Genomic DNA, 26,960 nt, shown 5'->3' on the forward strand with positions numbered 1-26,960 from the left:
AAGCAGGCTCAGAAAATCCCCGGCACTACTGAACCATTACAAAAAAAGTGTAATTATTCTTAATTCATTTACAGAAATTATTCTGGTGTCAATTTCAGACCAAATTATTGGTCTACCAAAATCAAAGAGAAGATTTACCTTTACTTCAATAACCATTGAATCATACTCCTTTAATTATTTACTCAGATGTACAAGTGAAGTACCAATACTTGGACTGGAACAAACAACATACTGCTTGTTCCACAACCCTTGCAATTTTGACAGCAATGAAATTCTTACCACTCTTCTGTTTAGAAACTGAGCTAGTTTACTTCAAACTCTTGGTCAGTATTATTTAAAAGATCACTTCATATAGCCCCTTGAGTTCAAATCTCTGCATTGCTACAAATTTATGCAAGACTTCAAGAAAATTTTCACTTTCTGCCTACATTCCTGAAAACGATAACCAATTCCTGTGAATGTTCACCAGTAATCTGCTGTAGCATTGGCCCATCTCTAATTATCATTGACATGGAATAGTTCATTTCAAAGAACATTCTGTTGGTTTTCTACTGCACAGAAGCCATTTCATGGGAGTAAACAAAACAAAAAGCACTGGTTGCACTTGATGCAAAATTCACAAATTGAATACATGCTGTAAGGCATAGCTTTCTTTGGAGTAAACTGTCATCACCTCACTGACACTAAGATTCTACCCCAGTCTGAATAAATAATGCATTAACAGCACCTACAAATCTGGAATATTACAAAAAATGAGAAGACCAAAGAGTAACTAATTATATTAACCCCAGTTAATGGATAACATTTAAAAATATTAACTTTTAAAGTAAAATAACACCAGTGAAAATCATTCCTTCTTAAATGCAAATGTTTTTCTTTACAGAAGCACAGAAAGGCATGATGGGGATGGATAAAGCACCTGTGACGAAAGTACTTTTTGTACACATAAGAGTTTGCATTCTAGTTCTACACGTTATCCTCCAGCAAAAGCAGACAAGACTGAATATTCTCGTTTAAAGTGACACTTAGGCAAAATGCAGAAACATAATTCTCTTAATCTCTCATATTCTCTTATTCTCTCATAATTCTCTTATCCAATGGAAATGCTCTTAAAATGCTGAAGAGTGCAATTAATTTGACACACAAGTAATCAACTTGTAGGCCTGCTGTTTATTTTGCCTTTGCAACTCCTCTCTTAGGACTTGTATTTCTGGCTAGTTAAATGCACTGGTCCTACCTTTGGAAGGTCACCCTTCATTAAAATAGCCTCTCTGTTAACAGTATTCTAGAAATGCTGCACAGCTGCATTTCATGTAACTTGTGTAAAATCTCCTGTTTGAACTGCTTTCAGGTGTGGTCTTACTATCAAGAACAACACATTTGCTTCATGGTCATGAAGCATCTCAGTATGTTCTTTTCCAGGATATCTGTGACCAACTCTAAACCACTGTAGGGTTAGGTAATGTTTAATTTGGCTTCTCTTCCCAGACAATTTGATTTGTTAAATATTTGTAAAAATGTAAGACTGTGCTCTACCATCATGTGCTATTGGCACAGATCTTCTGCCTATGCAAAAAATATAATAATAATAGCAAAATAATGATTGATATCAGTATTTTTCTCTATTACATACTACTGATAATGACTCATCTATCAATGTAACAGGCTCCCAAAATTTCTATTAACTTTATTGTAAAATTCAGCAGCTTTGTGACTGAGCCCAAAGAAAGTCAGTTTCTTTGCTAATCTCTTTATAACTCCTACAGTGCCCATCACTGTATGAAGAATCTTTATACTACATTCCAAGGCATTCAGTCAGAATATGCTTAATGGGAAAATCCTCTCAATCAGTATGTTTCCTGTGCGTTGAAATGATGCTAAACACAGGAAAATCATGACGTAAAAATAGCGCTGCCCTTCTGAATATTTCTCTAAGTATTTATTCATATCAACATAATGTTGACCCCAACCATTGGAATAGCAATGTGAATCTTTCTAAATGTAAGAGGCAGCATCCCATGTTTTTGCTCCTTTTAGCTCCTAGTAGTTCTGCAAAAATAACCTTCTTCTAGTTCATAGAACAACAGACTTGTCAGCTGTCAGAATATATAGTTTTACTGCAGCCTTGAGAAAGCCCTGAAGATAATGAAGTGAAAAAACATGTAGCTGAGAAAAGAATTTTATGAATGGCTGCTATTGATGCTGCTGATTCTCTAGACAGATATGTCTGATAAATTGTCTTGACCCTAGACCTCTCAGGACATATTCTCATCAGTTTGTTTTACTTGCTCACCTTCTCCTTTCCTGCCTATATCTGCTTTTCTGCCCCATTCCCCTCCCCTCATCTTGTATTGTTTATATCCTTTGGGCTATTTAAGACATATTGCCCTTTCTTTTTGTTTTCTTTTACTTAATTTTTTTACTTCTTCCATTTCTCTACCTGTTTCTACTGATGTCCTATTTATATTATAATTATAAACTACTGAGAATGGAGCCTGCATAGATAAATGGTATCTGTAGAAATGAGACAATACGCTTGAGCTAATAGCTTCCAGATAAAATGCTTGAGAACTATCACAGTGGACAGGGAAGGAAGGGGACAGGTTATCCTTAAAACCCGGTCATCCTCACTTCAATTGCAAAAGAATCGTGTTTTCACTGAAAGTAGTACAGATTTAGACTTATTCACTCATACTGTTTCACTGTTTTGGTTAACTCTTAGGTGACTTATTTTATGAAAAGAAGAGAAGGTATGAAGACACTCTAAGAACTTCTACTTGATTACAATCACAGCCTGGGAAAACCATTGCTTAAACTAAGTAATTTGGATCCCTGACCACAACTTTCAAATGCAAAGGAAAATGGCTTGATTTGTAAGGAACATGCATTTACATAATAAAACATAAAAATTCCATTATCATTAAAGGACCCAAACTCATGTTAACTTTAACAATATAAAGAAATATGTCATGCATATGAATAACACACATATAGGAAAGTGTTTTCCTAAATTAGTCTGCTTTTTTCCTCTCATCTTCATTATCAGATAAGATAGTATTACACTGAAGCTAATGGTTTAACAGGCTAACAGTTTAAGTTTCTTATCTTGCTATTTTATTCTCAGTTTACAAAATCATGCAAGAAATTCATTCCTGATTTATGCCTATGGAAGTAAAAGACTCTTCCAAGTGTTGTCAAAAAAAACCTTTATAAAGTCAATACTTATTTTATTTGTGCCATTTACTAATAGTTCGTGCAGTATAAATAGAGTGTTTTCAAGGAGTTACTGCAGTTCATCCTTTTTCCTATTATAAATAAGCACTAAATTATGGAAGCCCTCACAGGGACATCTTTGAGGGTTTTTTGATTTGTTGGTAAAAAAAAAATCTGATTTAGCCTGTATGCTTGGTTTTGGGGAGGGGTGTTGGGGGGGGGTATTTTGTTTTGTTTTTAAAGTTATCATAAGGAAGCTTTGTTTGATTGGGTTTCTTTTGCATGAAGAATGACAAGCCTGGTCAGAGCAATAGAGTTTGAATATGAGGAACTCAACACAGAACTCCCACCTGTTTCAGAGCAGTCACCTCTATCATTACCTGAAAAATCTAAGTGGCTCAAGGCCTCTCAGACGTGCAGGTGTAGAATTTCACTGAACCATAGACATTCATGGCAAAATCAAATATTATGGGATAGAAAAACAGATTCTGATTGTAGAGGGAAAGGAGGCAGCAAGTATGGGAATCACAGATGAGTGTTAATCTTCTATCACCCAGCATTTCTCCTTTCATATAATCTTTCTCCTTCTCTAGAGTACAGGACATCCTGCAACCTCTGCATACTACCATGAGCAATTTAGCTATTTCATCCTTGAGTTTTCTTGGAACTTTTTGGATGAATGTAAATTCCAGCCATAACAATTTCTTAGTGTTTATTCTATCTAACTTATTCAACAGTTACTTCAGCTTCAGAGAGAGTCTCTGGTGAGTCTGCCATCTGCCTTACCCTCCACTCCTCCGAAAGTCTTTCCAGGTTCTTCCAATATAAACATCAAAGAAAATAATTCATTTTGCTCCTCTCCTATGTGCTTGTCCTCTTTGCACCTCTTTGACCTCAGGTTCTCTATTGCAGACACATCATGGAATCACAGAACAGTTGAGGTTGAAAGGTCTCTAGTCAACAGCCTGCTCAAAGCAGGGTCAACTAGAGCAGGTTGCTCAGGGCCTTGTCATGAAGTAACATGTGCCAGGGCCTTGTACATGAAATAATCACTTTGAGTTGCTTCTTAGGATATAATTGAAGAATATAATATATATACACTTTATATAATACATAAAACAATTATAATAAAAGAAAATACTTTTAAGACCAAATCCTGCTTTCATTAAAGTCAGCAGTAGTCTTCATACTAATTTCATAGGGAACATTTTTTTCCTTTGAATTGGAACACAACATGGAATTCAATACTATTTTTTTTTTTTAATTCACTTGATAAGACATCTAGCTGTTTATATTTAAACCAACTCTGTGATCATTCCCCAAGGCTCTGTGTATTAAATACCTGTTTACAAAGGCAGGTATTGTTAACACATTATAGATGGATACCTCAGTTTCATGCATGATAATGATAAATAAAATAGTGTCTCTGTTTTCTAAATCAGTCTTCATTAATTAGAATTGGTATACCAGAAAGGGTGGAAAAATAGCAATGTTAGTTAAGCACAGTTTCACTTATAAGGAAATATTTGTTAATTTTTGTTGCTTTCTATAAACAGCATTAAACCATCCTGGTATAAAATTAGTTACACCTTTAGTCTTTGTCAGTTTTTCCTGTTTAAGTTGCAAGCTCTACAGAGCAATGTACAAACACTTGCTTGTATGGTGCCCTATTATAACAGCATCACAAATTCTGTGGGTCCTCCATAAATGATAAGGAGGTGGATGACAGAGTAGAGCCCTATTCCATCTTCACCTCAAACAGCAAAAGGCTTTTCTTTAGTAAACATAACAAGTGTGTAACTTACACAGCTTTAGCATTTAGGTAATGATTTTTTTTTTTCATAAATTCACCCAGTCATTGTTTAAGTTATGCTTTGGACAGGAAGGGAAAAAATCTTCAATTAGAAATGTCTCCCTCTAACCTTACAGAAAGCAATCCACACCTTTTTCCTGGATGTCTTTTCCAGTTTCCGTGGTCAGTTGTTTGGTTAAGGACAGACTGCCATCTGACGTGTAGCTTAAAGTGCAGCCCTTAGTTTCAGTTACAAGGGGTGTAATCACACCTAAGATATTCACACAGCCACAGTTCCTTGCTGAGGGAATAGTTAGGACTCCTTACTGTTAATGATAGGTCCGATCACCTGTGCAAACTATGCCGCTATGACCAAACTAAGCTCCAGTACAGCCATAGATCTATAAATCAATTTGGCTAGGGAACCTTGGCAGTTTCCTAGCAGCTTGGGATCTTCTGCATTCACATGGCTCGTTACATTACTAGTGTACATACGTAAAACATTAGGACTTCCTCAGTGCCTTAGGAAACAGTCTTTACCTAAGAGAGTTTTTGCTGGAGTGGTTCATAGATGTTTACAGTACAGGTGGTCTTTAGACTTTGAAACAAATATTGACTCTAGTACATGAAGTCAGGTTTCAGGAACCTATCTGCAGGAACACAGCTGTGGAATCCGTAAGTTCTGGCTTCCTGACAAGGAACATTAGGTTAAATTCAGACACTTTGGACTTTTCCAAGATATGGATTGCCAGAAGACTTTTCTTTCATGAGGTATAGGACTATAATTTCTTGCTATGAATTGTGTATGATGTGAAACAACAATCAATATTTGCAGATGTACCTCATTTATTTTCCCAATGAAAATATTTACATGCTTATATATTCAACTGCTTGATATAGGCAAACACATCTACTTGCACAATCAGTTTTGGAATGCTGTATACACATATGGCTTGTTTCACAAGGGGTACTGTGAACAGTGCTTGAAAAGCTGAATTTGCTAATCACATTCTATTCTGATGCAAGTGACCTACAGGGTACTACTTTATGTTAACAAAATAGCAGGGAGGCAATTTTAAGCTGATATTGTAGGTTTGAATAACTCCAACTTTTTAGCTTAAAGAGGAAGTCTAGTTTTAAGAATCCTGGACTTATTTAGACTGACTCTTTAGAATTTAGAAATACCGACTATGATTAGATCTTAGGAGAATCTAATGACATTTTTAATAGCATTTTCTATGAACATCATTTTCTCTCTTTCTCTTCAGCCTCTTAGAGGAAAAGACTTATTCCTCACCTATTCTACACAACCTATTCTGGATTAGTTGCAAAATAGAGCCCTTCATATTCCAATAGGGGACATTATCAAATATTTCATTGAAACATTCCATAGTTCGTTCCATGAGAAATCTGGTATCTCAGGGAAGCGTTAGCAAAGTTCTACAAGGCATTTCAAATAGAGTGGTCTAAAAGTGCTTCTCTGAATAAATTAAAGGAAATATTTCATAGTGTTTCTACTTGTCTAAGTCATAGTAGCAAGGTTTTAAGGAGAGACACTGTAAATGTTGCAGCTTTGAGTAAAATTCCCATCTCATTTTAGAGACATGAATGAAGTGAATTTGTTGGTTTCTGTTCAGATTTTAGAGGAAAATTGGCCCCAAGGCTATCAAAAGAGAAAGGCAAAACAATAGGCAATGAATAATTTGTCCAGGCCTTCTGTTTTGAATTGTTAATGGGGGACTCATTCATTAAATTGTTATATCTCTAATATTTAGACAGACTTAACTTTTGTCCCCCACCTCCCGGAGTTTGTGTACAATTCTTAAAAATAATATAGTTGTCATCAATAGTATCTTTGCTAGCAGACTGAGCAGTAAGGCCAGTAAAGAAAAAACTTGAAAACTTAAAAATTGTAAAGGCAGAACCCCTAGAAATGGTTAAGGCACAGAGATGAGGTGTGTAAAAAAAACAAGCAAACAAAACAAAACCAAAAAACCTACCAACACCCAACCTTACGGTCACTATACTGGTAGATAATACAGAGTAGAATTTTACATTCATTTTGCATGACTGAAAATGACTGCACAATGCTGTGAAATCCAGAATTAGGCTTGTATTGCTATTTGGAGAGAAAGATATAATGCATATCTTGCAACTGTGTTATTCCTTATTCCTATCCATGGATTATTCACAGCCTTTTCGGAAATGCTCCTACCATCACTGCTGCAGAGTCCAAATGGACTACTGGTGCTCTGAGATCTGCAGTGAACTGGTAACAGCATCATCTGATTAGTGATGTTTTTCAGATTCCTCTCCCCCCCCCAACTTGACCTTGTTACCAAAGTTCGTTAAACCAGGGAAGGCTGCCATTCAAGTAGCAATTTCACATACTTGAGCTTGACAAATATATTAGCAAACAGCAATTACCTTTCATCTATGTTTGAAAGATTTCACTGCCACTAGTAGTTTAGCAGTTTCAAATAAACTCTTCTGAAATAAAACACAGCCAAAGCATTCTTAGATGTCTGTCTAACCAGAGGACATTAGATAATGGATGAAGGGTATGTAGCATCAACACTGGGGCATAAATGATACTAGGCAAAAATACATACAGTAACCAGAGCACACACAAATTTCTACAGATTACCATTCATAGATGGAATACAGGAAGGAAAAGTATTACCCTTCCATACCACCAAAAGATCTTCAGGCTTATATACATAGTTGCAATCCTGAAACAAACTAAAAGTCTCAGTATTTTTTTTTTTTCAGTGTATTTCAAATTCGTGAAGAAATAAATTTGGCTTCTCAAGACAAGGCAAATAGTAGGAGTCCAACATTTCCTACTGTATGCTATTAACATTTTAAATCGCAATCTAGAAAGGCTGACAGTTTTCTGAATTAGGTTGCAAACTTGGTATCCAGAGGAAACTCTGAGAAATGTCAGCAAAAACTCACAAACTGTGCAGTTGAGGATAATGCCCCCTCTCTATCTTTGTTTTGGCTTCATTTTCCAAAAATGATTAAAATCATTAGGCTAAGAATTGATTCATAAACAACTAAAAACGAACAATAAGAGTTTTTAAAGTGCTCTCTGCAAAAATTTTTCCATATGCATGAATATAAATATATATATATATGTACACACACTTTTTCTACAGCATGAGGAATTTTTTCCAATTATTTTCTCCATTTCTAAACAAGTGTTTTGACAGCACAGGCTGCTTGAAAGCACTTAAATCACCACCTGAACACCACCTACATCATGATGATGCCTTGAAATGAGATGGAGGAGTTGTTGTTTAGAATAATTAGGCTTTGAACTTTTACCATAGTATTGTGGAGCTTGTTAAAATTACTGTTATAAACTTTCATATGTACTGTGCTGAGTGCACAACTGAGTCAGGTTCTCTTTGTTATTACAACAGAATGCTTATCATGAGAGAGAAATGCAAGTAATACCATTTCAAAAGGAAAAAAACAAGTCATATGCAGGATTACAGAAGTTTAACAAGTATAAAAATAGAGAGAAATAAGATAATTTTTTAATGATCCTTCCAAAATGATTAGTAATAAAAACATATGTATGTAGTGGTTTCTCTTTCCTCATGTTCTTGGTATTTCTGTGATTGACAGACAATTGACTTTCTACCGGAAAATACAAAAGAACCACCAAAGAATGCTATACTAACCCACATGCTTCTCCTAGAAGTAGATGTATAACAATTTTGTCTCTTCTGTGAAGGCAAATTTTTGCCCTTCTGCCAAATGGCACTAGAAGAACTAAAGGGGGATTTGTGAGGTGTAATGATCTTTTTGACTACCAGCAACAGGAACACTTTTAACAAAGAGAAATATCAGGACCAAGAATGTCACCTTTCTTATTGCTAATGAAACAGGCAAAAAGGACCAAAACTAACACAAATAAACCTGAATACAATCTGGTAACATTGTTTGCAAAATGAATGAAGACTGCAAACTTCAGAATTTAGTTCTTACGAATTAAGATTGAAAATTTTCCATTTCTGCAATGCAGAGTATTCAAGTAAGTTATGCTCATCTCAAAAATCACATTACTCCAGGAAATGGACCAATGACGCTAGGTTAGTTTCCTCAAGAAAGCATATCCCAGTTCAGTTCTATAAAGGGAAACTGTGAAGCCTGCAGCTCTACTAGGCAGGGAAGGAGAAGGACAGAACTATAGCAACTACTCTCTTTACATCTTGAACCCTACCATACCTGGTAGCTCATGACACTAAACAAGTGCAAGAACTTCTCCTCAGGTATATCTCCTCCTACTTCCACTCATATTTTCCCATCCCTTGGCTTTTTCTTTTTTATCTTTTTCAACTGTTCCTACTAATGGATTTTTACTATAAGTGCCTTAATGTCCTAAATTCATACCTATCATTTATTCTTTGTTTCCTAGGCAGAGGGTTGTTTCTTGTTTCTGAGGCTGACAGCTCACTGGGTTCCTGCTAATGCTTCTTTCTTATGTCCACAATCCATGTTGCTTGTAATTAGATACGAGTGTTACCTTTGGCCTCTCAATAGTTCTGCTACGAAGTCAACCTGAAGATAGAGAAGAGAGTAGACTTCACAATGCCATGACCAAAACTATTCCTACCAAGACTTTTAAAAGATAAAAAGAAGCATTTGACTCATATGTATTAGAGGGTATGGAAAATTCAAACCAGAGAAGTTTCATCCTCAGAAGTAGGTTTGTATTTTGACAGCTATTATTCTGAAGTGAAAGCTCATATTTTCTGCTTTTGAAAATTAAGGTTGAATTTGGCACCCATCATAAACCAACATTCCTCTAAGACATCCTGTCTTTTCTATGCCTTTAGAAATCTTAGTTAATGAGAGAACTATGTCTATAACTGCAGTTTATTATTAACCACTTCCCAGTTGCTACCAATGGCTTAGCATCTCAACAGCAGTGGTCAGAGCACAAGGCATTTGGAGATTTTGGCATGGGCGATCAGTTCTGTTTCATTACCTCTCTGCCTCTACAATACTACAAAAAAATGTTACTGGGATTCTGTAAGTCTTTAGAAGTAAGGTCAACAAAGTGACTGCAAGGTATAATTATTTTTAAGACACATACCCACACATTCCCACACAGTTGTCATGAATGTTTTGCCAGGACTCAAGCAGGAGTCCTACCAGTAAGTTCAGTAGGAACAAACCTGGCCTCCTTAGAAACTAAAATATCCTCTGCACAGAGAGAAAGCTAGAATACAAAATTCCTTTCCAGATTTTGAATTCACAAATATTTGAACCTATTCAAAACTGAAGGTTTAATTTGGACAATGTTTATAACATTGAAATACTTTAAGCAATAAAATTTTATTTTACTAAATAGCAAGAATTTATTTATCTTCCCAAACAAAGCAATGTACAAAATAGTCAATGGATTTTATAAAAAAAAGTTAGACAGTCCTTCGATTTAAAGAAGTGTGAAAACTAACAGTAGTATATTGCTTCCAGCTGCAAGAACTTCTATACATTTAGGTAGCAACTTTCTTGTAGTCACAGAGTAGTGAGACAAGAGCTGTAGCTGCTGGAACAGACATTTGAAGAAACTGCAGGAAAAAAGGAAAACTGCCTTGACGATACTGTATTTTATGTCAAGAGTCAGGCCAAGTATATAGGAATATAAAGGTCTGGCTGTACTCTTGTGATTTTCTGTGCCAAGAAAAGCTTGGGTGAATTCTAAGACAGATTCTTATTGCACGTAACTATGCTGAGTTTCTGTATGATAGTGTTAAAAAAAGCTGGAAAAGTCATATGACTCAAATGGAACTTACTCTGCTAGCAAAAGCCTAGGTTTGAGCAATGGTGAATACTTTTATCCTAAATATCCTATATTAAGAGATCACTGTCTAAAAAACATGATCTATTGAGATAACATTGCAGTGTTGTAGTGTTCCAGAGGGATAATTGATTATAATTCTTGCTGAGAAACTTCCTTAAATAGTTTTTAAATACAGCTAAATACATACAGTCACACTTAGCTCAAGTGAGAAAAAGAATAGTAATGGTGCACTTTTTTCTGTAGGCTCCACTTGCACAGATACATATGCTCACTGAAAAAATGTTGAAGAACAGCTGCCTCAGAACTTCATAGGAGTCCAAGCCCTGGAAATTTTCAGCTGTCAGTGCCTAGGGGTAACTGCTCAGTGCAGCTAGGTTTACAATGAAACAAACAACAGCTCTAGTTTCCAGGGTAACAATTATCAACTAAATAAATAGCATTTTTTAAACTTATCTACTAAACACATCAGCGGCAAAACCAAAATTGCTTAAGATAATGAACCAAATACAGGTGTGTCTGCATTCAGCCAGTTATTTCTGGAAGAAAGTCCATTCAGGAGGTGGGGTAGAAATGAAGCAGAATGATTGGAGAAGCCCACAACACACTCCCAGGAATGTGACTTGAAACTGAGCAAAGGGGAGCTGCAGTGCCCCTCTGCTGCAATGGGAATGATTTATTATCTGAGTGTTTCCTCTCTCCCACCCTCCCTGCAACAATTAATCTCTTTTTTTCTTCTGTAGTATCTTTCCCTCCATGTAGTTTGAGTCAATCAACTCTCCCATATTTTAATATTAAGTACATTAGAAGTTTAATTAATCCGAAATGGGTTCTCAGAAGTAGAACTTGTGTGAATAGAAAGCTCAGTCCTGTTACTAATGATTTCAACAAGAGCTCTTTCAGCAGCTTCAACAAGAACAAAATTGAGATCCTTAGAAGACTATTTCCTCAGTGCACCAAAAATATTTTTTGCTTCAAACTCTTTTTTAAAAATAAGAACAACAAAATCAACTCTATTACAGAACTGAAAAATTGATTCAGTTCACTAAGAAAAGCAAACCAACCAGGATATTTGATCAACTTTGGACATACGTCATTCTCCTCCCACAGAAAAGGCTGTCATCTTTATCTGAAATCTGCTAGACGACATGTAAATTAGAGGAAGCACTGATTAAAATCATCTGTTTTGTCCAGAAAACAACCTGCTGAATTCAAACCACCAAATTAAAATCACATATTTTTCCCACCCACTTTCACAAGATTATGGGAAAAAATCCTCTAGAACAGCAGCTCCTGTTGTAGATCTAGAAATGAATACAAGCAAAAAGTGACAAAATATCCTTCAAGAGTTTGTTAAAAACATTCCCAAACCTTCTATATATTCCTTAGGAAGAGTAGGACAATTCAGATAACATTGGTGATATTCCTAACTATTGAATGTTTTTTATAAATCAAATTCAAGCTTCTCATCTTAGTTTAAAATAAGTTTGAAATTTTTAAACAGTTTAAAATAGGCCAGACACAAAACAATGGGGAAGAAGGGGTTTGATTTTTAGTGAAATACACATTTCTGTGTAACTACAGAGACAGCAACAAGGCCTTTTTCATAACTTACGGCTCAAATAAGAATAACCAGCAAGAAGCAAATGGTGAACCTTCTCTGTCTGTTACATTATTTGAGCCTTTGCCTGTGGATTTACCTTCAATGAATAAAACATGATATTTATTATAAATTGGTTTAATAAAAGGACTTTTTTTTTGTTTATCTGACCCTCAATGAACTCATGACCAAATAGTTAAAACACTAACATAAGAACTGATGGTCTGAAGTTCTTTTCAAAATGGCCACTGATTTGGGGTGCCCTAAAACTACGGATAAAATGGAAGCACTCAGCATTTCTAATAAAAGGCCCTAACGGACATAATTTTTCATTACCTAGCATCTGCTAGAATAACTTAGCTCAAAGAAAATTTAGTATAAACCCCAACAATTCTCATCTAAGGTGAACACTGACACTGACTTTGCTTTGTAAAAATGATTCACTGAGGTACAGGTCAACTGAGAGACAAATCCACAGTATTTAGGTTGGATATCCAACTGAGAGCTCTCAAATTCTGTGAATCAGAGTCCTCTCCTTCTTAAGAACTTTGCTACACTGTGACAGCTCAGTTAAATGGCGCCTTTCTCTATCTTACCTTTCTCCCAACACTATTAGCCAAATAATACCTATAAACATATAAACAATATAAATTCTTCCATCATATGAAATGAAACAAATATGCAAATATAAAGCATAAAGATTGCTCGAGGTCTTATAATGGTAATGCCAGAAAACCAATAAACAAACAAAAAACCCTCCAAACAATTGTACTGGTAAGATATTTAATAACATGCATCAGTCCTTATCAGCAAAAAACAGGATTAGGATGCCATTTTCTAGCTGTAGTTACTAGACAACATTGTTAAAGTAAAGAAAGTAAAGTAACGTACTGTTAAGTAAAAGAACTGATAGGTGACTACAAATATAAGTAATCTGTAATAGTAAAATTCAGAGGAATTCAATTTTACATTTAATCCAGACTAATCATTATCAGTTTCATACATCTGGCAGAGTTTTCATCTATATCCATAAGCCTTCCATTGCTGCAGTTCATGCATCCAACTCTCATTGCCATTAGCAAGTTGACATACTAAGCTTCTGCTTACAAAAGGATAAATTAGTTCATTTAGACTATGAAGGAAAATCATCCATCATAGGAAAGAGGCAGTAGGCTTACTCTGTTAAAAACTAACATTAAAACGTGCTTGCTGCAATGTGTATTTCTTCTAGGAGAAAAGCTTCTCACACAGCAGAGCTAAGGTTCCATCTTTGTGAGCAGCCTGGTAGTTAAACTGATTCATTTTGACCTATTCTGGGCTTGATATCCCTTTTCATCCTTACACCTCAGTGCTGCTGGAATAAGAACAGCTGTGAATGGGCACATTACTATCAGCACATTCTTTGAAGGATCTGTACGGTCTTAAAGCAGCCTAAATAAGTCTGTTCCTGTTCTGAAGAAAGGAAAAGGGACAATTTGATAATTCTTCTGTCAGTATTTAGCATTGTATTTTCAGCAACATTCTCCATTGCCTGCCTCTGAGTTCCATCTTCTTTATTCCACAAAAATGCCTTCAAAGGGAAAGCAAACTGTAGCTTAAGTTACATTAGCTAATTTCATATTTTTCCAATAAACTACCTTAGATTTATGCAAAGGTTAAATTGTACTAATGCTTCTGGAATCACATCGCATACATTAACAACAAAATAGCATCTTTTCCTCTGTCCTCTTCATGTTCCAGGCCCTAAAACCAGATTTACTCCATAGGAGACTGCAGTTCAGAAGAAGGCAAAGATTATTTTAAGATGCCTTTATTTCCCTCCATTTAAGACTCCCAAGCAGAAGTCATCTTTTTTTGTAAATTATAGTAACATTTCCAAGTTACCTATAGGCTGCTTTGCATCCTAAGAAAATACTAAACCAACAACTGTTTACCCTCTGGTCCCATACCTGACATAAGAATTCCTACACAGAAAGCGGTAGGAGGAGATCAATGCAGTAGATCCATGCACATCATATTCTGTAAACTGGGAATTCCCATTAAGACATCTGAACACCTTATATCTTCTGTACATGAACAGATTAATATAAAACATGAAAGGAATAAGTAAATCAGAATCTGCCATTCTATTTTGACCCCTGCTAAGTAATTTTCTGATAAAAGAAAATTCAATTCCTATCTAAAAAGAGGATGAGAAATAGCAACTGCAAGATGACAGAGAAAATTCAAAGTTAAACTAAGCAAAACAAAGAAAAGACAAACAAAGGTTGCAATATTCATAGTTTGCGACTGACACAGACACCGGTGCGTTTTTTTTAGGATGCACTCTAGTGGATGCATATAACAAAACCGAAACCAAAACAGGAATATTATGAAATTATAGACAATGAAAGCCACTTGTGGGAAATAGTAGTTAGAATTATTTACTAGGAGGTTTTAAAATAGTCTTATAAGTTAAACAGAATTCCTAATCAAATATGAAGTCTGAAATCTGCAGTCAATATGATGACATAAAATGTAAATGAGCATGAGTTATTCACCAATTTTTGAACTGTTTTTGAAATTCTTAATCTAAAAACAAGTTTGCAGTATACATATTGGTTCAAAAGACAAACTCCATGTATTTATGCAGTTACTCTATCCATCTGAGATACGCATAAGAAGCTGCGGTGCACACAGTGTTTATAGATGTAATTCAAACTGTAGTATCTTAAAGTGCGGCCTTAAAGAATTACTATTTTAACTGTTGCTAATAAACATAATCATAAGCTGTGACAAAACCTGTTTACTGGAATATCAACCATAAGGACACATTCATTCCACAGAAAAGGTTCTTGACGCTTTGATTTTTAAGGAAATTGCATACCTACACCAATACAAAATAAATGTACATACCAAAGCCAGACCACCTGGTCACACGAGTAGTCCCATTGTTCATTGCTTAAAAAGAGCTGCACAAATATTCATCAATATTTACGCCTGGGAAATGTTGTTCTTTTGTTCTAATAAAAAAGTTCATATCCAACATGCAAATTAATAGTGTCTACAGTAAAAGTGATATGTCAATAAAGAGGACAACAGCTTTTTTAATAGATGGGCAGCGGCCTTATTATTTTTAAGGGGAAAACAATATATTACTATATTATAAATCAACAGTGATCTCCTTTAAAAAAAGGACAGGATTTTGCCTAGCATAAGCTACATGAACAGAATCAATTATTTAGAGCAGAAAAATATTTATTACATGATTGACCTTTGCCTGTCGGGTGTTTTAGTAGTTTGCTAAAGACAGCAAAAACTTTAAAAGCCAGCTATAGTATAAATGAAGTAGCAAAGTGAAACTATCACCAAAATCTCTTTCATCCCAAAACTAAAGAATGCCGAACAAATTAACTTTGCACTGAATTTGTAATGAAGAGTATTTCATTACACAATACTGGCAATAAGTTAACGTTAATTGTCCAACTAACCTGTACTAAGATGGAAAGGCACTTTTTAGCCAAGAAGCATAGGATTTCGTAATGCTGGTATGTTTTCCATTTATAATGAACAGACATTAAACATTCTTGACAACCTGTACCAAGATATCAGTGATTACAGAAATTTGTTCTTATAAAAATTAATGGAATCTTTAAGTATTATAAAAATGATTTTTATAGGTAAATATGGATCAGCATAAATATTAATCCAAAATTTTACAAAATGAAGTTCTGAAAACCAATAATGGTATTTAGTTTTAAAAAATGCAACACAGACGTAATATATTGATTTGGAAATTCAAAAGAAATGCAGAATAGATTATTTTAAGACTTTACTAACTGAAAGTGGTATGTAGATAATTCTTGTAAGGTATTTGCAGCTAACCTATATCACATAATGAGCAAAAAAGGCTATAAAGCATAGAGTAAGCCCCTAATGTTACAAAACATACCTCATGATTTTTAAGTTAGACAAGATCTTTTAGTATGTCTGTCTATAAGCCACAGAGAGCTCAATTTACCTCTTCCAGATAGCATAAATCTTGTGATTAAATTTTTGGGTTGAGCTAGTTGTGTAGAACTTTAAAACATTCCCTCTCCAAATCAGAAACCATTCAAATCCTTGGAAAATTCTGTTTCAGTGTTTTTTTATTCTTTTAATTTTGACTCAAATTTTCATATTGATGCCTCTACCCCAAGATAATCTTGATAGATTACTTATGTATAAAAAAATACATACTTATATTAAGTTCAACAATTCAGGAATCAATAGGTAATAAGTAGAAAATATATTTACTGCTTTCATATCAGTTACAATTTTCCTCCGAGTCAGCCATGCTAGCTATTATGGTTTAAGAACAACAAGGAAGCACTGCATGCTTTAACATGCATTAACAGACTTTATACAAATGCCTGGAAAGCATGGCAAACAGAAACAGCAGGTATATAAATCAATTCTCTCTATAAAATACATAATTTAAATTAAGTCATCACACTTCAGGATCAGCAGGTAACGTGTAGAAAATAATTTACTGCTTTCAGATCAGTTGGGACCTTTCTTGTTCCGATTCTGCCATGAGACCTGTTATACTCTAAAATCAGAAAAGAAGTTCTGTCAGTTGCTCAGTATTAACTCAACTTTGAATAAAAATAACAACAATAAAAAAACCACACATGATAAACAGACACAGCAAGTAGGTATTCATCAATATAATAATGTATTCTTCCATTCAGTGAAATATGACTAGTAAGTTTAATAAGTTAATAATAAGTTTAGCACCAGATTTTTATTCTAAAATCCAGTAAGTCTGGATGCAGACAAGTATTATGATTCTGATAAAAGAACTGTCTCAATAATACAGGTGTACATATTTTCATTTTAGTGATCTAACCTTGAAGTTGGTATTAATTCAACAAACATATCACTGCAAAAATTGAAATAATGTCACCAAATGCCAATGAGATTCAACTTCAAACCACTTCAGGCATGAAAACTTGAAAGATGACATGTATGAATTAGGAAGCAAATAAGATTACTACTTATTTTCACATCTGGTTTTGTAATTCGCTTATTTAAGGATTGATAAAATATGCCTGAAACCTCATGAATATTTTTTAATATGCAATTATCAGGAAATTATAAAAATCAGGACTAGAAAAGACCTTGAGAGCTCATCTGATCTGTCTCTCAGCAGAAAATTTAACTGTGAAAACCTGACCCTAAGTATAGTCATAAATATATTCATAAATATATTTGGAGAACACTTATAAAACAGGCTGTTATTAAACCATACTAAGCTTAAGCATAAAGCATATTAATATCACAGTATAAATTCTGAGCTAGAATTACACTATTAATGACGGAAATTAAGTGAGCAAATTAGTAATGCTAATAAAAGGATTCTGAAAATGACATACTAAAACTAGGCTATCAATATCTCAAGTCACACCAACTGAAAAATGTCAGACAAATACTGATATTTTTATGTCCACTGAATATACATAAAACTGAATGTTTGATTTCACAGGAGTTGGCATTATGCGTTAAATATACTGCCATGTCTTACAATAAATGAAAGCCGATTCATGTCCTCTCATTTCCCTGGGCTGTCAGGTACAAAGATTAAAAAATCTGAGCATAAAAGATGCTTGTATTTCTCAGTACAGCACCATAGTTCTAACAGTCATGTTAGCATGGAGCTCAGATAACTTGATTCTCAGCAGCCTTAATAAGCACTACGTGTTCTTAGTATCTGATCTTGTATGTTAAAGGTTTGCCCAGATATCGCTGTGCAAGACTGCATTCTGGTGTACAAACAATATACTTCAGACCATCAGAAAATATAAATATGTTCAGTCACTTGAAAGCAAATCACCTTTCATGATTTAGTATGTATTCTGTATGAATATCTGTTCATAGGGGAAAGGAAGGCTGCCACCTCTCTGAGAATACTCATACGCTCATTTGTATCACATCTGAATACAAAAGTGCATTTTAATACTTGAGAATTTAATCAGCTAATACCAGACAGACAGTCTTTTAGACAGTCTTAACTTGTAGCAGACAGCAATCTAAGGACAGTTTGGCAATTATAGCCAAAATACCTTCCCTTAAAGCCATAGGTGAGAACCAGCACAGTCTTAACTGTGACAGTTCTAGCCTTTGATATGTTAGTACAGATAAGCAAATCTTTAAGAACTGATATTTTATAATCTCACTGTAGTTTCTAAACACTTACCTCAGACTGTCCATTCTCATCTAGCTCCTCAACTCGGGTCAGATTAGGTGCTCCAAATCTATCTGTAAGTTCAGCTATTGTCTTTTCTTGTCCCTATAGTAACGAAAATGAGTTTTCAATTAAAGGCACTTCATGTCATGAGTAATTATTTATAGAGAACCCTTCAAATATCTTTAAATGACTTTATGTGTTAATATAAAGAGAATACTATAGATGCATGCTACACAAATGTGTTAATATGTAAATAAGGTCTTTGTACTTTCATTAAAACTATTTTATTAGGTTTTTTTTTTTAAACAGGACACATCTTTAAACTATGATGTGCTCCACGTAAATTTAAGAAGTATTCACATTTGAAAGCTTTATTGAGATAAACATGTCAATTAGCAGTTTATATTTTTATTGAAGTATCAGTAAAAGCCCATATATTTATATGGATCTGTGTAAGCACTTTTCCGCTAGTATAAATTCCTGTGCACCAGGAGGATTATACATCTTATAATTAAGCGACATCCCATTTCGTAATCAAAATTCTTTTTCCAGGTACAGCAAATGGAATTTGCACTGACACATGGTCAAACATTACTGAATAGACTCTTAAATTAGACCTAAGTTAGAACACTTTTTCATAAAAATTGAGAAGGACAGCATCAACTAAACTGACCTTAAGCTAAACTGTGGAATAAATTTATACTTTGTTCTGAATATAAACTAAACAAATCTAATAGAACAGACCAAAACTCAAGTATAAAACTCAGCCTGGAAGTAAACGGTTAGACATTCTTCCTCCATTTTTACACAATTTTTTTAAATTATTCTTGATGTGTTAGTTCAACACCTATGGGCTTCTGCATTGCATTTTGTATTTAATGCCTGCATCTGAAAAAGATAGCTGATAAACAGTATTTTCAAATCCCTGACTAAGCTTTGGCTTAAACCTCTTGATTTTTCTGCTGCAACAGCCATTTGTCTGCTTTCTCCTTTTCTATCCTCTGCAGTTCCAACTCCTCACGTTCTCGTTCCAACTGCTCCTGCGGTCATTTCACGAAAGGACAAATTAGAAGGAAAAAAAAACCCTACAACAAAGCATGCACCACCCTCCCACACACACATATATATACACATTTATCTTCCCCATCACATTACTTAAAATATATTTCATGACTGAAATCTTAAAAAAATACAAAACATAAAACATAACTGCAATGTTAATAAGATGAAGTCCTTTCAGTGGAGAAAGCAAAGAAAGGTTTTAATACCAAGAGGAAGAAGAAATAGACAAGTGAAGATCTTAAAATATTGTCTCATTCCTCAAGCCCTTTATCAGCCTATTTCCATTATCTCCTATAATGGGGATTAAGCTCTCTGATACTTTGCATAGTATCGAGCATAGAAAGATGAATCCATATACAATCAAATCTATGGAAAAGATTGATAAGCTATGTCATTAATATGAATTTTCATTATCAACCTTTACAATTTCCAATCAAAAATATGTAATAGAAAGTTTATGCTACATGAGCCCAAAGTCCTGTTACTTCAAAACATCAGGAACTACGTAGTCTAAGCGTTCACATTCAACAACACTAGTGGCTAGAGAATAGTGTTTGCTGTAGCATTTTGTGAACAGTTACTACAAACACTGTCATATTGTAATAACTGTTTTTCACATTCCCTTTTGGTATGTACAATCAAAGCAAGCCTGAGTACATGACTAAAGCCACTACTGCGAGTTAGGTTAAAAAAAAAAAAGTCTAAGTCTACTGTGAGTATTGCTCAACTTCTTTCCCACAATTTATAAGAAATAATATATTAAATTTTCTGTGATTTATCACTAGACACAACCTCATATTCTTGATTCTACTTACTCTTTTAAACGATTCATGAAATCCTTAAAGCAAATGACTTTTGGTCTGCAAATTAGTAAATCCCAAATAAAAAAAAAAAGCGCAAGTGAAATAGAATGAATGCAACTTACACTAGAGTTGGGCCTAATGAGATTAGCATGTACTGAAAATTATACTTTTGTCCTTAATGTCATGTGAAAGTCAGCTGTGTTAAAAAAAGACCAGTAAGAGAGCTTCTCTCCATTACCAAAGCAACATACATAACTGAGGCTGTTACACATGTGGCCAAATTCATGAGACTCCTCTATAAAGGATAGTTAGAAATGCAGACATATCTTTATTTCTCATATTTCAAGCCCACACAGTACAGGATTCAAGTTGCCTTATGCCAACAGAATGCTCCAGTAGCCCAAGACACCTCACTGGATAAGGCTATACCTTAAATAGGCAATGTTCATTCACTGATTCCCAACTATTTTCAGGAATCTGTAATTGTGCATACATTCTCATTACCTTTTTTGCCATACTGATATTACAATGAAGTAGCTTGAGACAACAGTCAGTTATAAATCCCACACCACCTAGCAGGGGCCTGTCAAAAAATTTTGCAATGATTTCTAGCTTTACTTGCACCAGCTCTCGTGCAAAGTAAAGAAGACAGTTCACTAATTTTATATTACTTTTCACTGAAGTCTTAAATTGGTTGCTCTTTACCTTAGGCTCCTTCATCTTTTTAATAACATCTTACCGCGCAGTCTGTAAGTTTTCTTTCCCATCTGTTGACTAATCATTTCATTTATTATTTCAAATGGTTAAAATATTTCTTTTATGCCACCTTCTTTCAAAATCATTACATAGAAATTAAAAGTATACAGAGTACTATGAGATGCCACAGCATCATATACTATTATAATTAACTATTATTAACTATTATTAACCTGACGTTCTTCTTCGAGTTTCTGCTGGATTATAAATTCTTCTTCCTTCATTTTTTCTAACATTTGGAGTTCTACCAGGGCTGCCTCCCGTTCTTGTTCCAGCTCAGTCCTCTCCAACATTCTCTATTATCAAATAGGTAACACAAAAATCAATTTAAAAAAAAAGAAAGAGAAAGAGAAAGAGAGAGAGAGAGATTAACTAATATTGATTATATTGTCATGAAAGTTTTTGCCCAAGATAAAATCCACCTTTTGTTCTTCATCTAAGATTCTCCTGTAATTATAAATCCAGTGTGCCAGGTACTCTATTGGGTCTGCTGGCCGATGCTCTACAACCTCTGCCAGTCCCTTTATTAAGCAACTTCCCAGGCATCTCTTCAGGTACTGAGACTCCATTTACACCTGCTAACAACAAACAGACATACATTAACCACCAAGTCAGATTTAATCTAAAGTTTTTAAGAACTGACTCAGGCACCAAATACTGAATATGGCATTACTCTTTTTGTTTATTTTATTAATGCTGATTTATCTGATGGGTATGGTCCAAGGATGCAAGTTAAAATTTCCAGACATGCTGCTGACCCATTGTATGAATTTTGCTTCTATTTCCCCTTTTACACATTTGTCTTGCTAGACAGTTATCTCTTCAAAATAGGAACTAACTTTGTATGTGAACAATACATGGAGGTTACAATTTCACAGAGCTACAATCCAGCTAAAGCATTACTATTAACTTTTCCATTTGTTCTTTTAAGAAAGTGTTTCATAAGCAACACCTCTGAGAACATTCTTTCAAATAGATTGTGAACTGACTGAAATCAATTCTTGTGCATATAAATAAAAAAACTAGTATGACCAGCAAAATGAATGGGAAACTTTTTATCCACCAACTCTCCTTCTTTGTTATTGACAAAGAATAGATGTACATAAGTTAGAAGACAGAAATTAAAAGTACTATAAAGTTCAAGGTTGGCACTTAAAGTGACATACAAACTATGCAAGTTTGCAAATCAGAAAGCCTAAGTATCTCAGCTGTTATGGAATGGCAGTGTAATTGATATAGGCAAAAGGCATACTTGGAAAGGAGAACTTTGTATATTCTGTGCCATCATTTAAATCAATTAGTTTAGATCAATTAAGAAGTGCAACCTCCTCACAACTGAGAATGGATCAATTTACATAGAAGAGTAATAGGACCAGCAATTCAGTTTTAGTTAAAAATAACCATTATAAGGGATTTTGCATGAAAGAGCTGGAATGCTGTCTTCTTTCACAAAGGGAAAATCGAAGCAAGTGGGTGGGGTAAAAAAGATTCTCTGCCTCAGTTCAAGCTTGGCTGTCATTCACACCACATTCACAGAGATGGCCAGAAGGAATCACTGTTGTTACACTGTGCTTGTTTACTGACATATATTCTCTCCCTTCTCTACAGCAATAGTCAAATAGGCTGGTATGAGGAAAAGGGACTTTGCTGCATAGATGACTAACTTGTTTGCCACTGGATGATCAAGTAGTTGGAGAACAAGTGAAGCAGGCAGCTTAACACAGACTATTCAAAACAGGATTTGCAGGTTCTGCTTTACATCAGCCATGAAAGGGATATACAAAATAGGGTTGAAGTCTCAGAAACATCTATATAGCATTTGAAAGTATATGTTTTATGCATCCTTAGTCCATATACACATAAACCTTGGATATAAATCCAGCATACCCACAGGAAATACTGCTACATCCAGAGAACATCCCAGTAACTCATCCATATTTTGCTAACAGAGCGCACAGCATGTGCAGCTAGCTCCCTTAATATTTTATAATTTCCTCAATCTTCAAGTGATCTTGCCATTCACTTTTTAAATATATTTACATTCCAGATCTGTTTTATGGACCTGTTTTGGGGGAAGACTGGCTTAATGATTTCATCCATTTGTACAACAAAACAACAGATATGTACAGAGCAGATATAAATAACATCTAATTATTCTGCTATACATGAAACTTAAAATACGATGAGTTGGAAAGCCTCTTTTCTGTTTTCCTGAAACTCATAATTAATATATGAAAGTTATTTAAATTTAATATTGTTTTAGTTCTTAAAAGCTCCAGTGATGGATAAATTATACTATGTACTACAGAAGAACAAATGCTCAAAAACCCCCTTACAGTCTAGGCATGCAGTATTCCAAAACTGCTTGGAAATAAGCAGGTAATGCTAGGTCAACATGATAGCAAAAACCTCAAAACAGCAACAGGACATAAAAAAACTTCGATACAGGTATTTGAAGAACAGTGAAGTGGTTCCATCAATGTTTAAGGACAGATTTTAATTTGAACTAACAAAGCAAACTTTGAGGTTTAAGATCCGTGAAGCAGCACAGCCTCTCAACCCGCCGCGCAGCTCTGCGCCCCGCGGGCCGCCGGCAGCACAGAGCCAGGGCGTTTCATGCTGGCGCAAACAGCGCGGCGGCGGCCCCGAGGAGAGCCGCGGATGTAAAGCCTCCCTCACCCTTCACCTTCACACCGGCTCCCAAGGGGGCAGGCCCGGGGCTAGCTCGCGGGGCCCCAAGAGCCCCCCGGGTGAAGGCAGCCCCCCTCCCCGCTGCTACCGACCGTCCCTCAGGCCCAACGGCTCCCCGCCCGCTCCAGCGCCGTAACGGACGTAACGGCCACAACGGCGGCGGCCACAGGACGCGCTGCGTTGCTAAGCGACGCCGCTCGCGAGCGCACGCGCCCGGCAGGAGGCGCGCGATTGGCGGAAGGGCCCGGCGTAGCGGTACCACGTGGGCAGGGGACGCGGCCCCCCCACAGAGCTGTGCCCTCCCCGGGGTGACTGTTCTTAAAGGTGTTAGGAGCGCCGTGGGCAGCCCAAATATCAAAGCAAGTCTGACTGTGAAGGCAGGCTTATCTCTGGGTATGGCATTAATGAGACAAATAACAGAGTACTGCATGCCGTGTTGGTGCCTGACATCAGAAATGATTTCTAAGTCAAAAAATATGTTAGCAAGGAGGCACAAATATCTTTTTAAGGTCTACTTTGCAAAAAAGATTTGAGGATTTCCATATGTTTATTACGTTTGAGAGGCAAGGATTATAGCATAGAACTGCTTTCATGGAGCCAAGGAATGAATGTTAAAAATTCTGCTAATTAGTTCAAAAGACCTAACAAGAACCAAATGAGTGGGAGATGAAGCTAGAAAAATCCAACTAGGTAATTAGGTAGAGATTTTTACAGGGGTTCCACTAACCAATGGAGCAAACTGCAAAATGTCCATTAAGCATCTCATCTGCAGATCAGAACCTCATCTTCTTAAAGATACATTTTAGCAAATGTGCTGTTGAGCTCACCCTTCAGTAAAAGCTAACCAGGCAGAAGAGCTCAGGCAAAATGATCTAATGGTCCCATTTGGGCTCCAAGTTGTGAATCTAGCTGGCCCATGCTTTAAAACATTGGTCTATTGACTTTGCAGGTCCCAAAGTCACCATCAGCAGCAAACAATACAAAGGAGGTTGCAGAGGCTGGCTCTGCCCTGACTGACGCTACAAACAAACGGGACAACAACAACATGGGAGTAGCTGGAAATAACGAACTTGGAGATGAGCTATGAGGTGACAATGTGCTTAGTGTTCTCTGGCATCTGAAGCTGCTCACACTATGGTCAATGGCAAAAATCTCATGGACTTTACTAGAAACTAGTTGCCTCTGTCTTGGCTACCCTTACAGAGCTTGAGGAATCTTCATCAAAATAAGTATAAACCTAGTCATATAAATTAATCAGCATTTTCATTACAATACTACAGTCAATGTTCTTGATATTTTTCTGCCCCAGTCACTTAAGTGCATTACATGCATACCTTATAAAAGATTTGTAGCATACACCTACAGGACAATGCATCAATGTAACTACTGTTACCCCTTGGAGATGCTGTGGGGTTTCCTTTTGGAAAACTCATTTAAATGCATTTAACTACATCTCTCTGTGAACATTTTCTTTTTATAACAGAAGAGAACTTCCACCAAAAAAGTAAAACATCCCATCTTTAATCAGTTCTGGATCTCGCAACAAACAGATCCTTCCTGGTTAATCTGGAGACAAGTCATTCTTTATATGTACAGATATATAGATATAATAAACTAGAAAACTATATTAGATATAATTAAACTAGAAACCAGTTTGGGAAAGAAAATATTCTTGGAATTTTAGCATAAGGAACTTGAGCTAAAACTGAGTAAGGATTTTGTAGCCAAGTACAGGGTATCTTTTTAAATAAAGCTGTGATGCCACATGCTTAAAATTAGGCTTTCAGCATTAAAGCAGACTGATCTTTTCTCCTAATTGACAAACTTCTTGGCTGACATTCATTCACCTTCTTGGCCAGTTATTTGTTTTACTGGTAACTTTTAACCAGGTAATAAAAAAGCTCAGATAATTTGCAGTTTAAAGAACAAATAAAGTGTCTGTCCTGTTATTTCTGAAGCTTAATTGTACTAGCACTATCTTGAAGTCTTTCCATAGCAACATTTTCCAGAATGAAAGAATGCACCAGAATAATGAAGCATACCTTCCAAAAATCGGTTTTAACAGCTGTAAGAAGCTGGCTTTGATATTTGTTATATAATACATAATAGGTATAAAAGATATACTAGGAACAGATGTTGCCGTAAAACACATTACTAACAAGGCATAATTGTATTGTAGAAATTGATAAGGGAGAAGAGGAAGGTCGTGGCCTGGATAAAGGACAATTCAGTGAAGTATTGAGAAAAAAGCTTGAGATTCTGATAGCGTGCAACAACTCTCATAGTCAAACTTACAAAACTTCCTCTATTCTGCAACATCTAATTGAGACTTCAGTTTTGATAATTTATTACCTTTACATAATACCCTTCAACAGCATACATGCCTGAGCAATATAACTTTAGGATTCTTTAAAATTAATGCCACTGTAAAATGATCTTTCCTGACATGATTTGACATGCAAGTCGCAGTATCTTTTGGCCAGATGATGTCGCCGCAGCTCAACAAGCAAGTTTCACAAGCCTGCACTGAAGTAGCACTCACCCTGGTAGAGCTTAGTTTCTCATCATAACTCCCAACTTCCTCAGCTAACGTTAAGAGTTCAGCAACACTTACACGAGCGGCAACCAAGCATCTGAGAGACGCTTTTCGTACACTTTCAAGGAGGAACAGCTACGCCTATCTTACAGCAAGCGGAAACAGCCAAGGCAGCGTAGAAGCTGCCCCCTCACGGGGCGGACCCAGGGCACGGGCAGCCTGCCGGGCCCCCCGGCGCCCGTTAACCGGCAGTCAGTTCCCTGCGGGCCCACAGACTCATCAGGGGGCCCCTCACAGCGCCAGGCCTGGCGGCCCGACGCTGCTCTCCCCTGCGCTCGCTCCTGAGGAAGGCAACGGACAGAGGCAGCAAGGAGAGGAAACGACCCCCGGGGCCTCTCCAACCGCCGCCACCCCCGCCTCCCGCAGTGCGCAGGCGCACGGCGCCCCCGCCCCGCGGCGCTCGCCCCACGGCGCATGCGCC

The 26,960-nt window shown here is 36.1% G+C and overlaps 1 protein-coding gene across 8 annotated transcripts; it reads right to left on the reverse strand.

Annotated features, from left to right (window-relative positions):
* Positions 1–16,543: 16,543 nt before the first annotated feature.
* On the reverse strand, positions 16,544–26,900 carry DYDC1 (DPY30 domain containing 1). Of its 8 annotated transcripts, none has more exons than XM_026080402.1 (6): positions 26,558–26,898; positions 21,675–21,827; positions 21,426–21,548; positions 19,579–19,671; positions 18,641–18,733; positions 16,544–16,993 (listed from the first exon to the last, which is right to left on the reverse strand). In XM_026080402.1, the coding sequence occupies exons 2-6, from the start codon at positions 21,819–21,821 to the stop codon at positions 16,940–16,942; spliced, it is 510 nt and encodes a 169-aa protein (XP_025936187.1). In that variant the 5' UTR covers positions 21,822–21,827; positions 26,558–26,898; the 3' UTR covers positions 16,544–16,939. The 8 variants fall into 8 exon arrangements, with proteins under 8 accessions (XP_025936187.1, XP_025936186.1, XP_025936184.1 ...); XM_026080401.1 differs by having other exon boundaries at positions 21,675–21,830; XM_026080399.1 differs by having other exon boundaries at positions 26,486–26,898.
* Positions 26,901–26,960: the final 60 nt, after the last annotated feature.

Source organism: Apteryx rowi, unplaced genomic scaffold, assembly GCF_003343035.1.
Source record: "Apteryx rowi isolate R43461 unplaced genomic scaffold, aptRow1 scaffold_52, whole genome shotgun sequence".
Taxonomy (NCBI): Eukaryota; Metazoa; Chordata; class Aves; order Apterygiformes; family Apterygidae; genus Apteryx; species Apteryx rowi.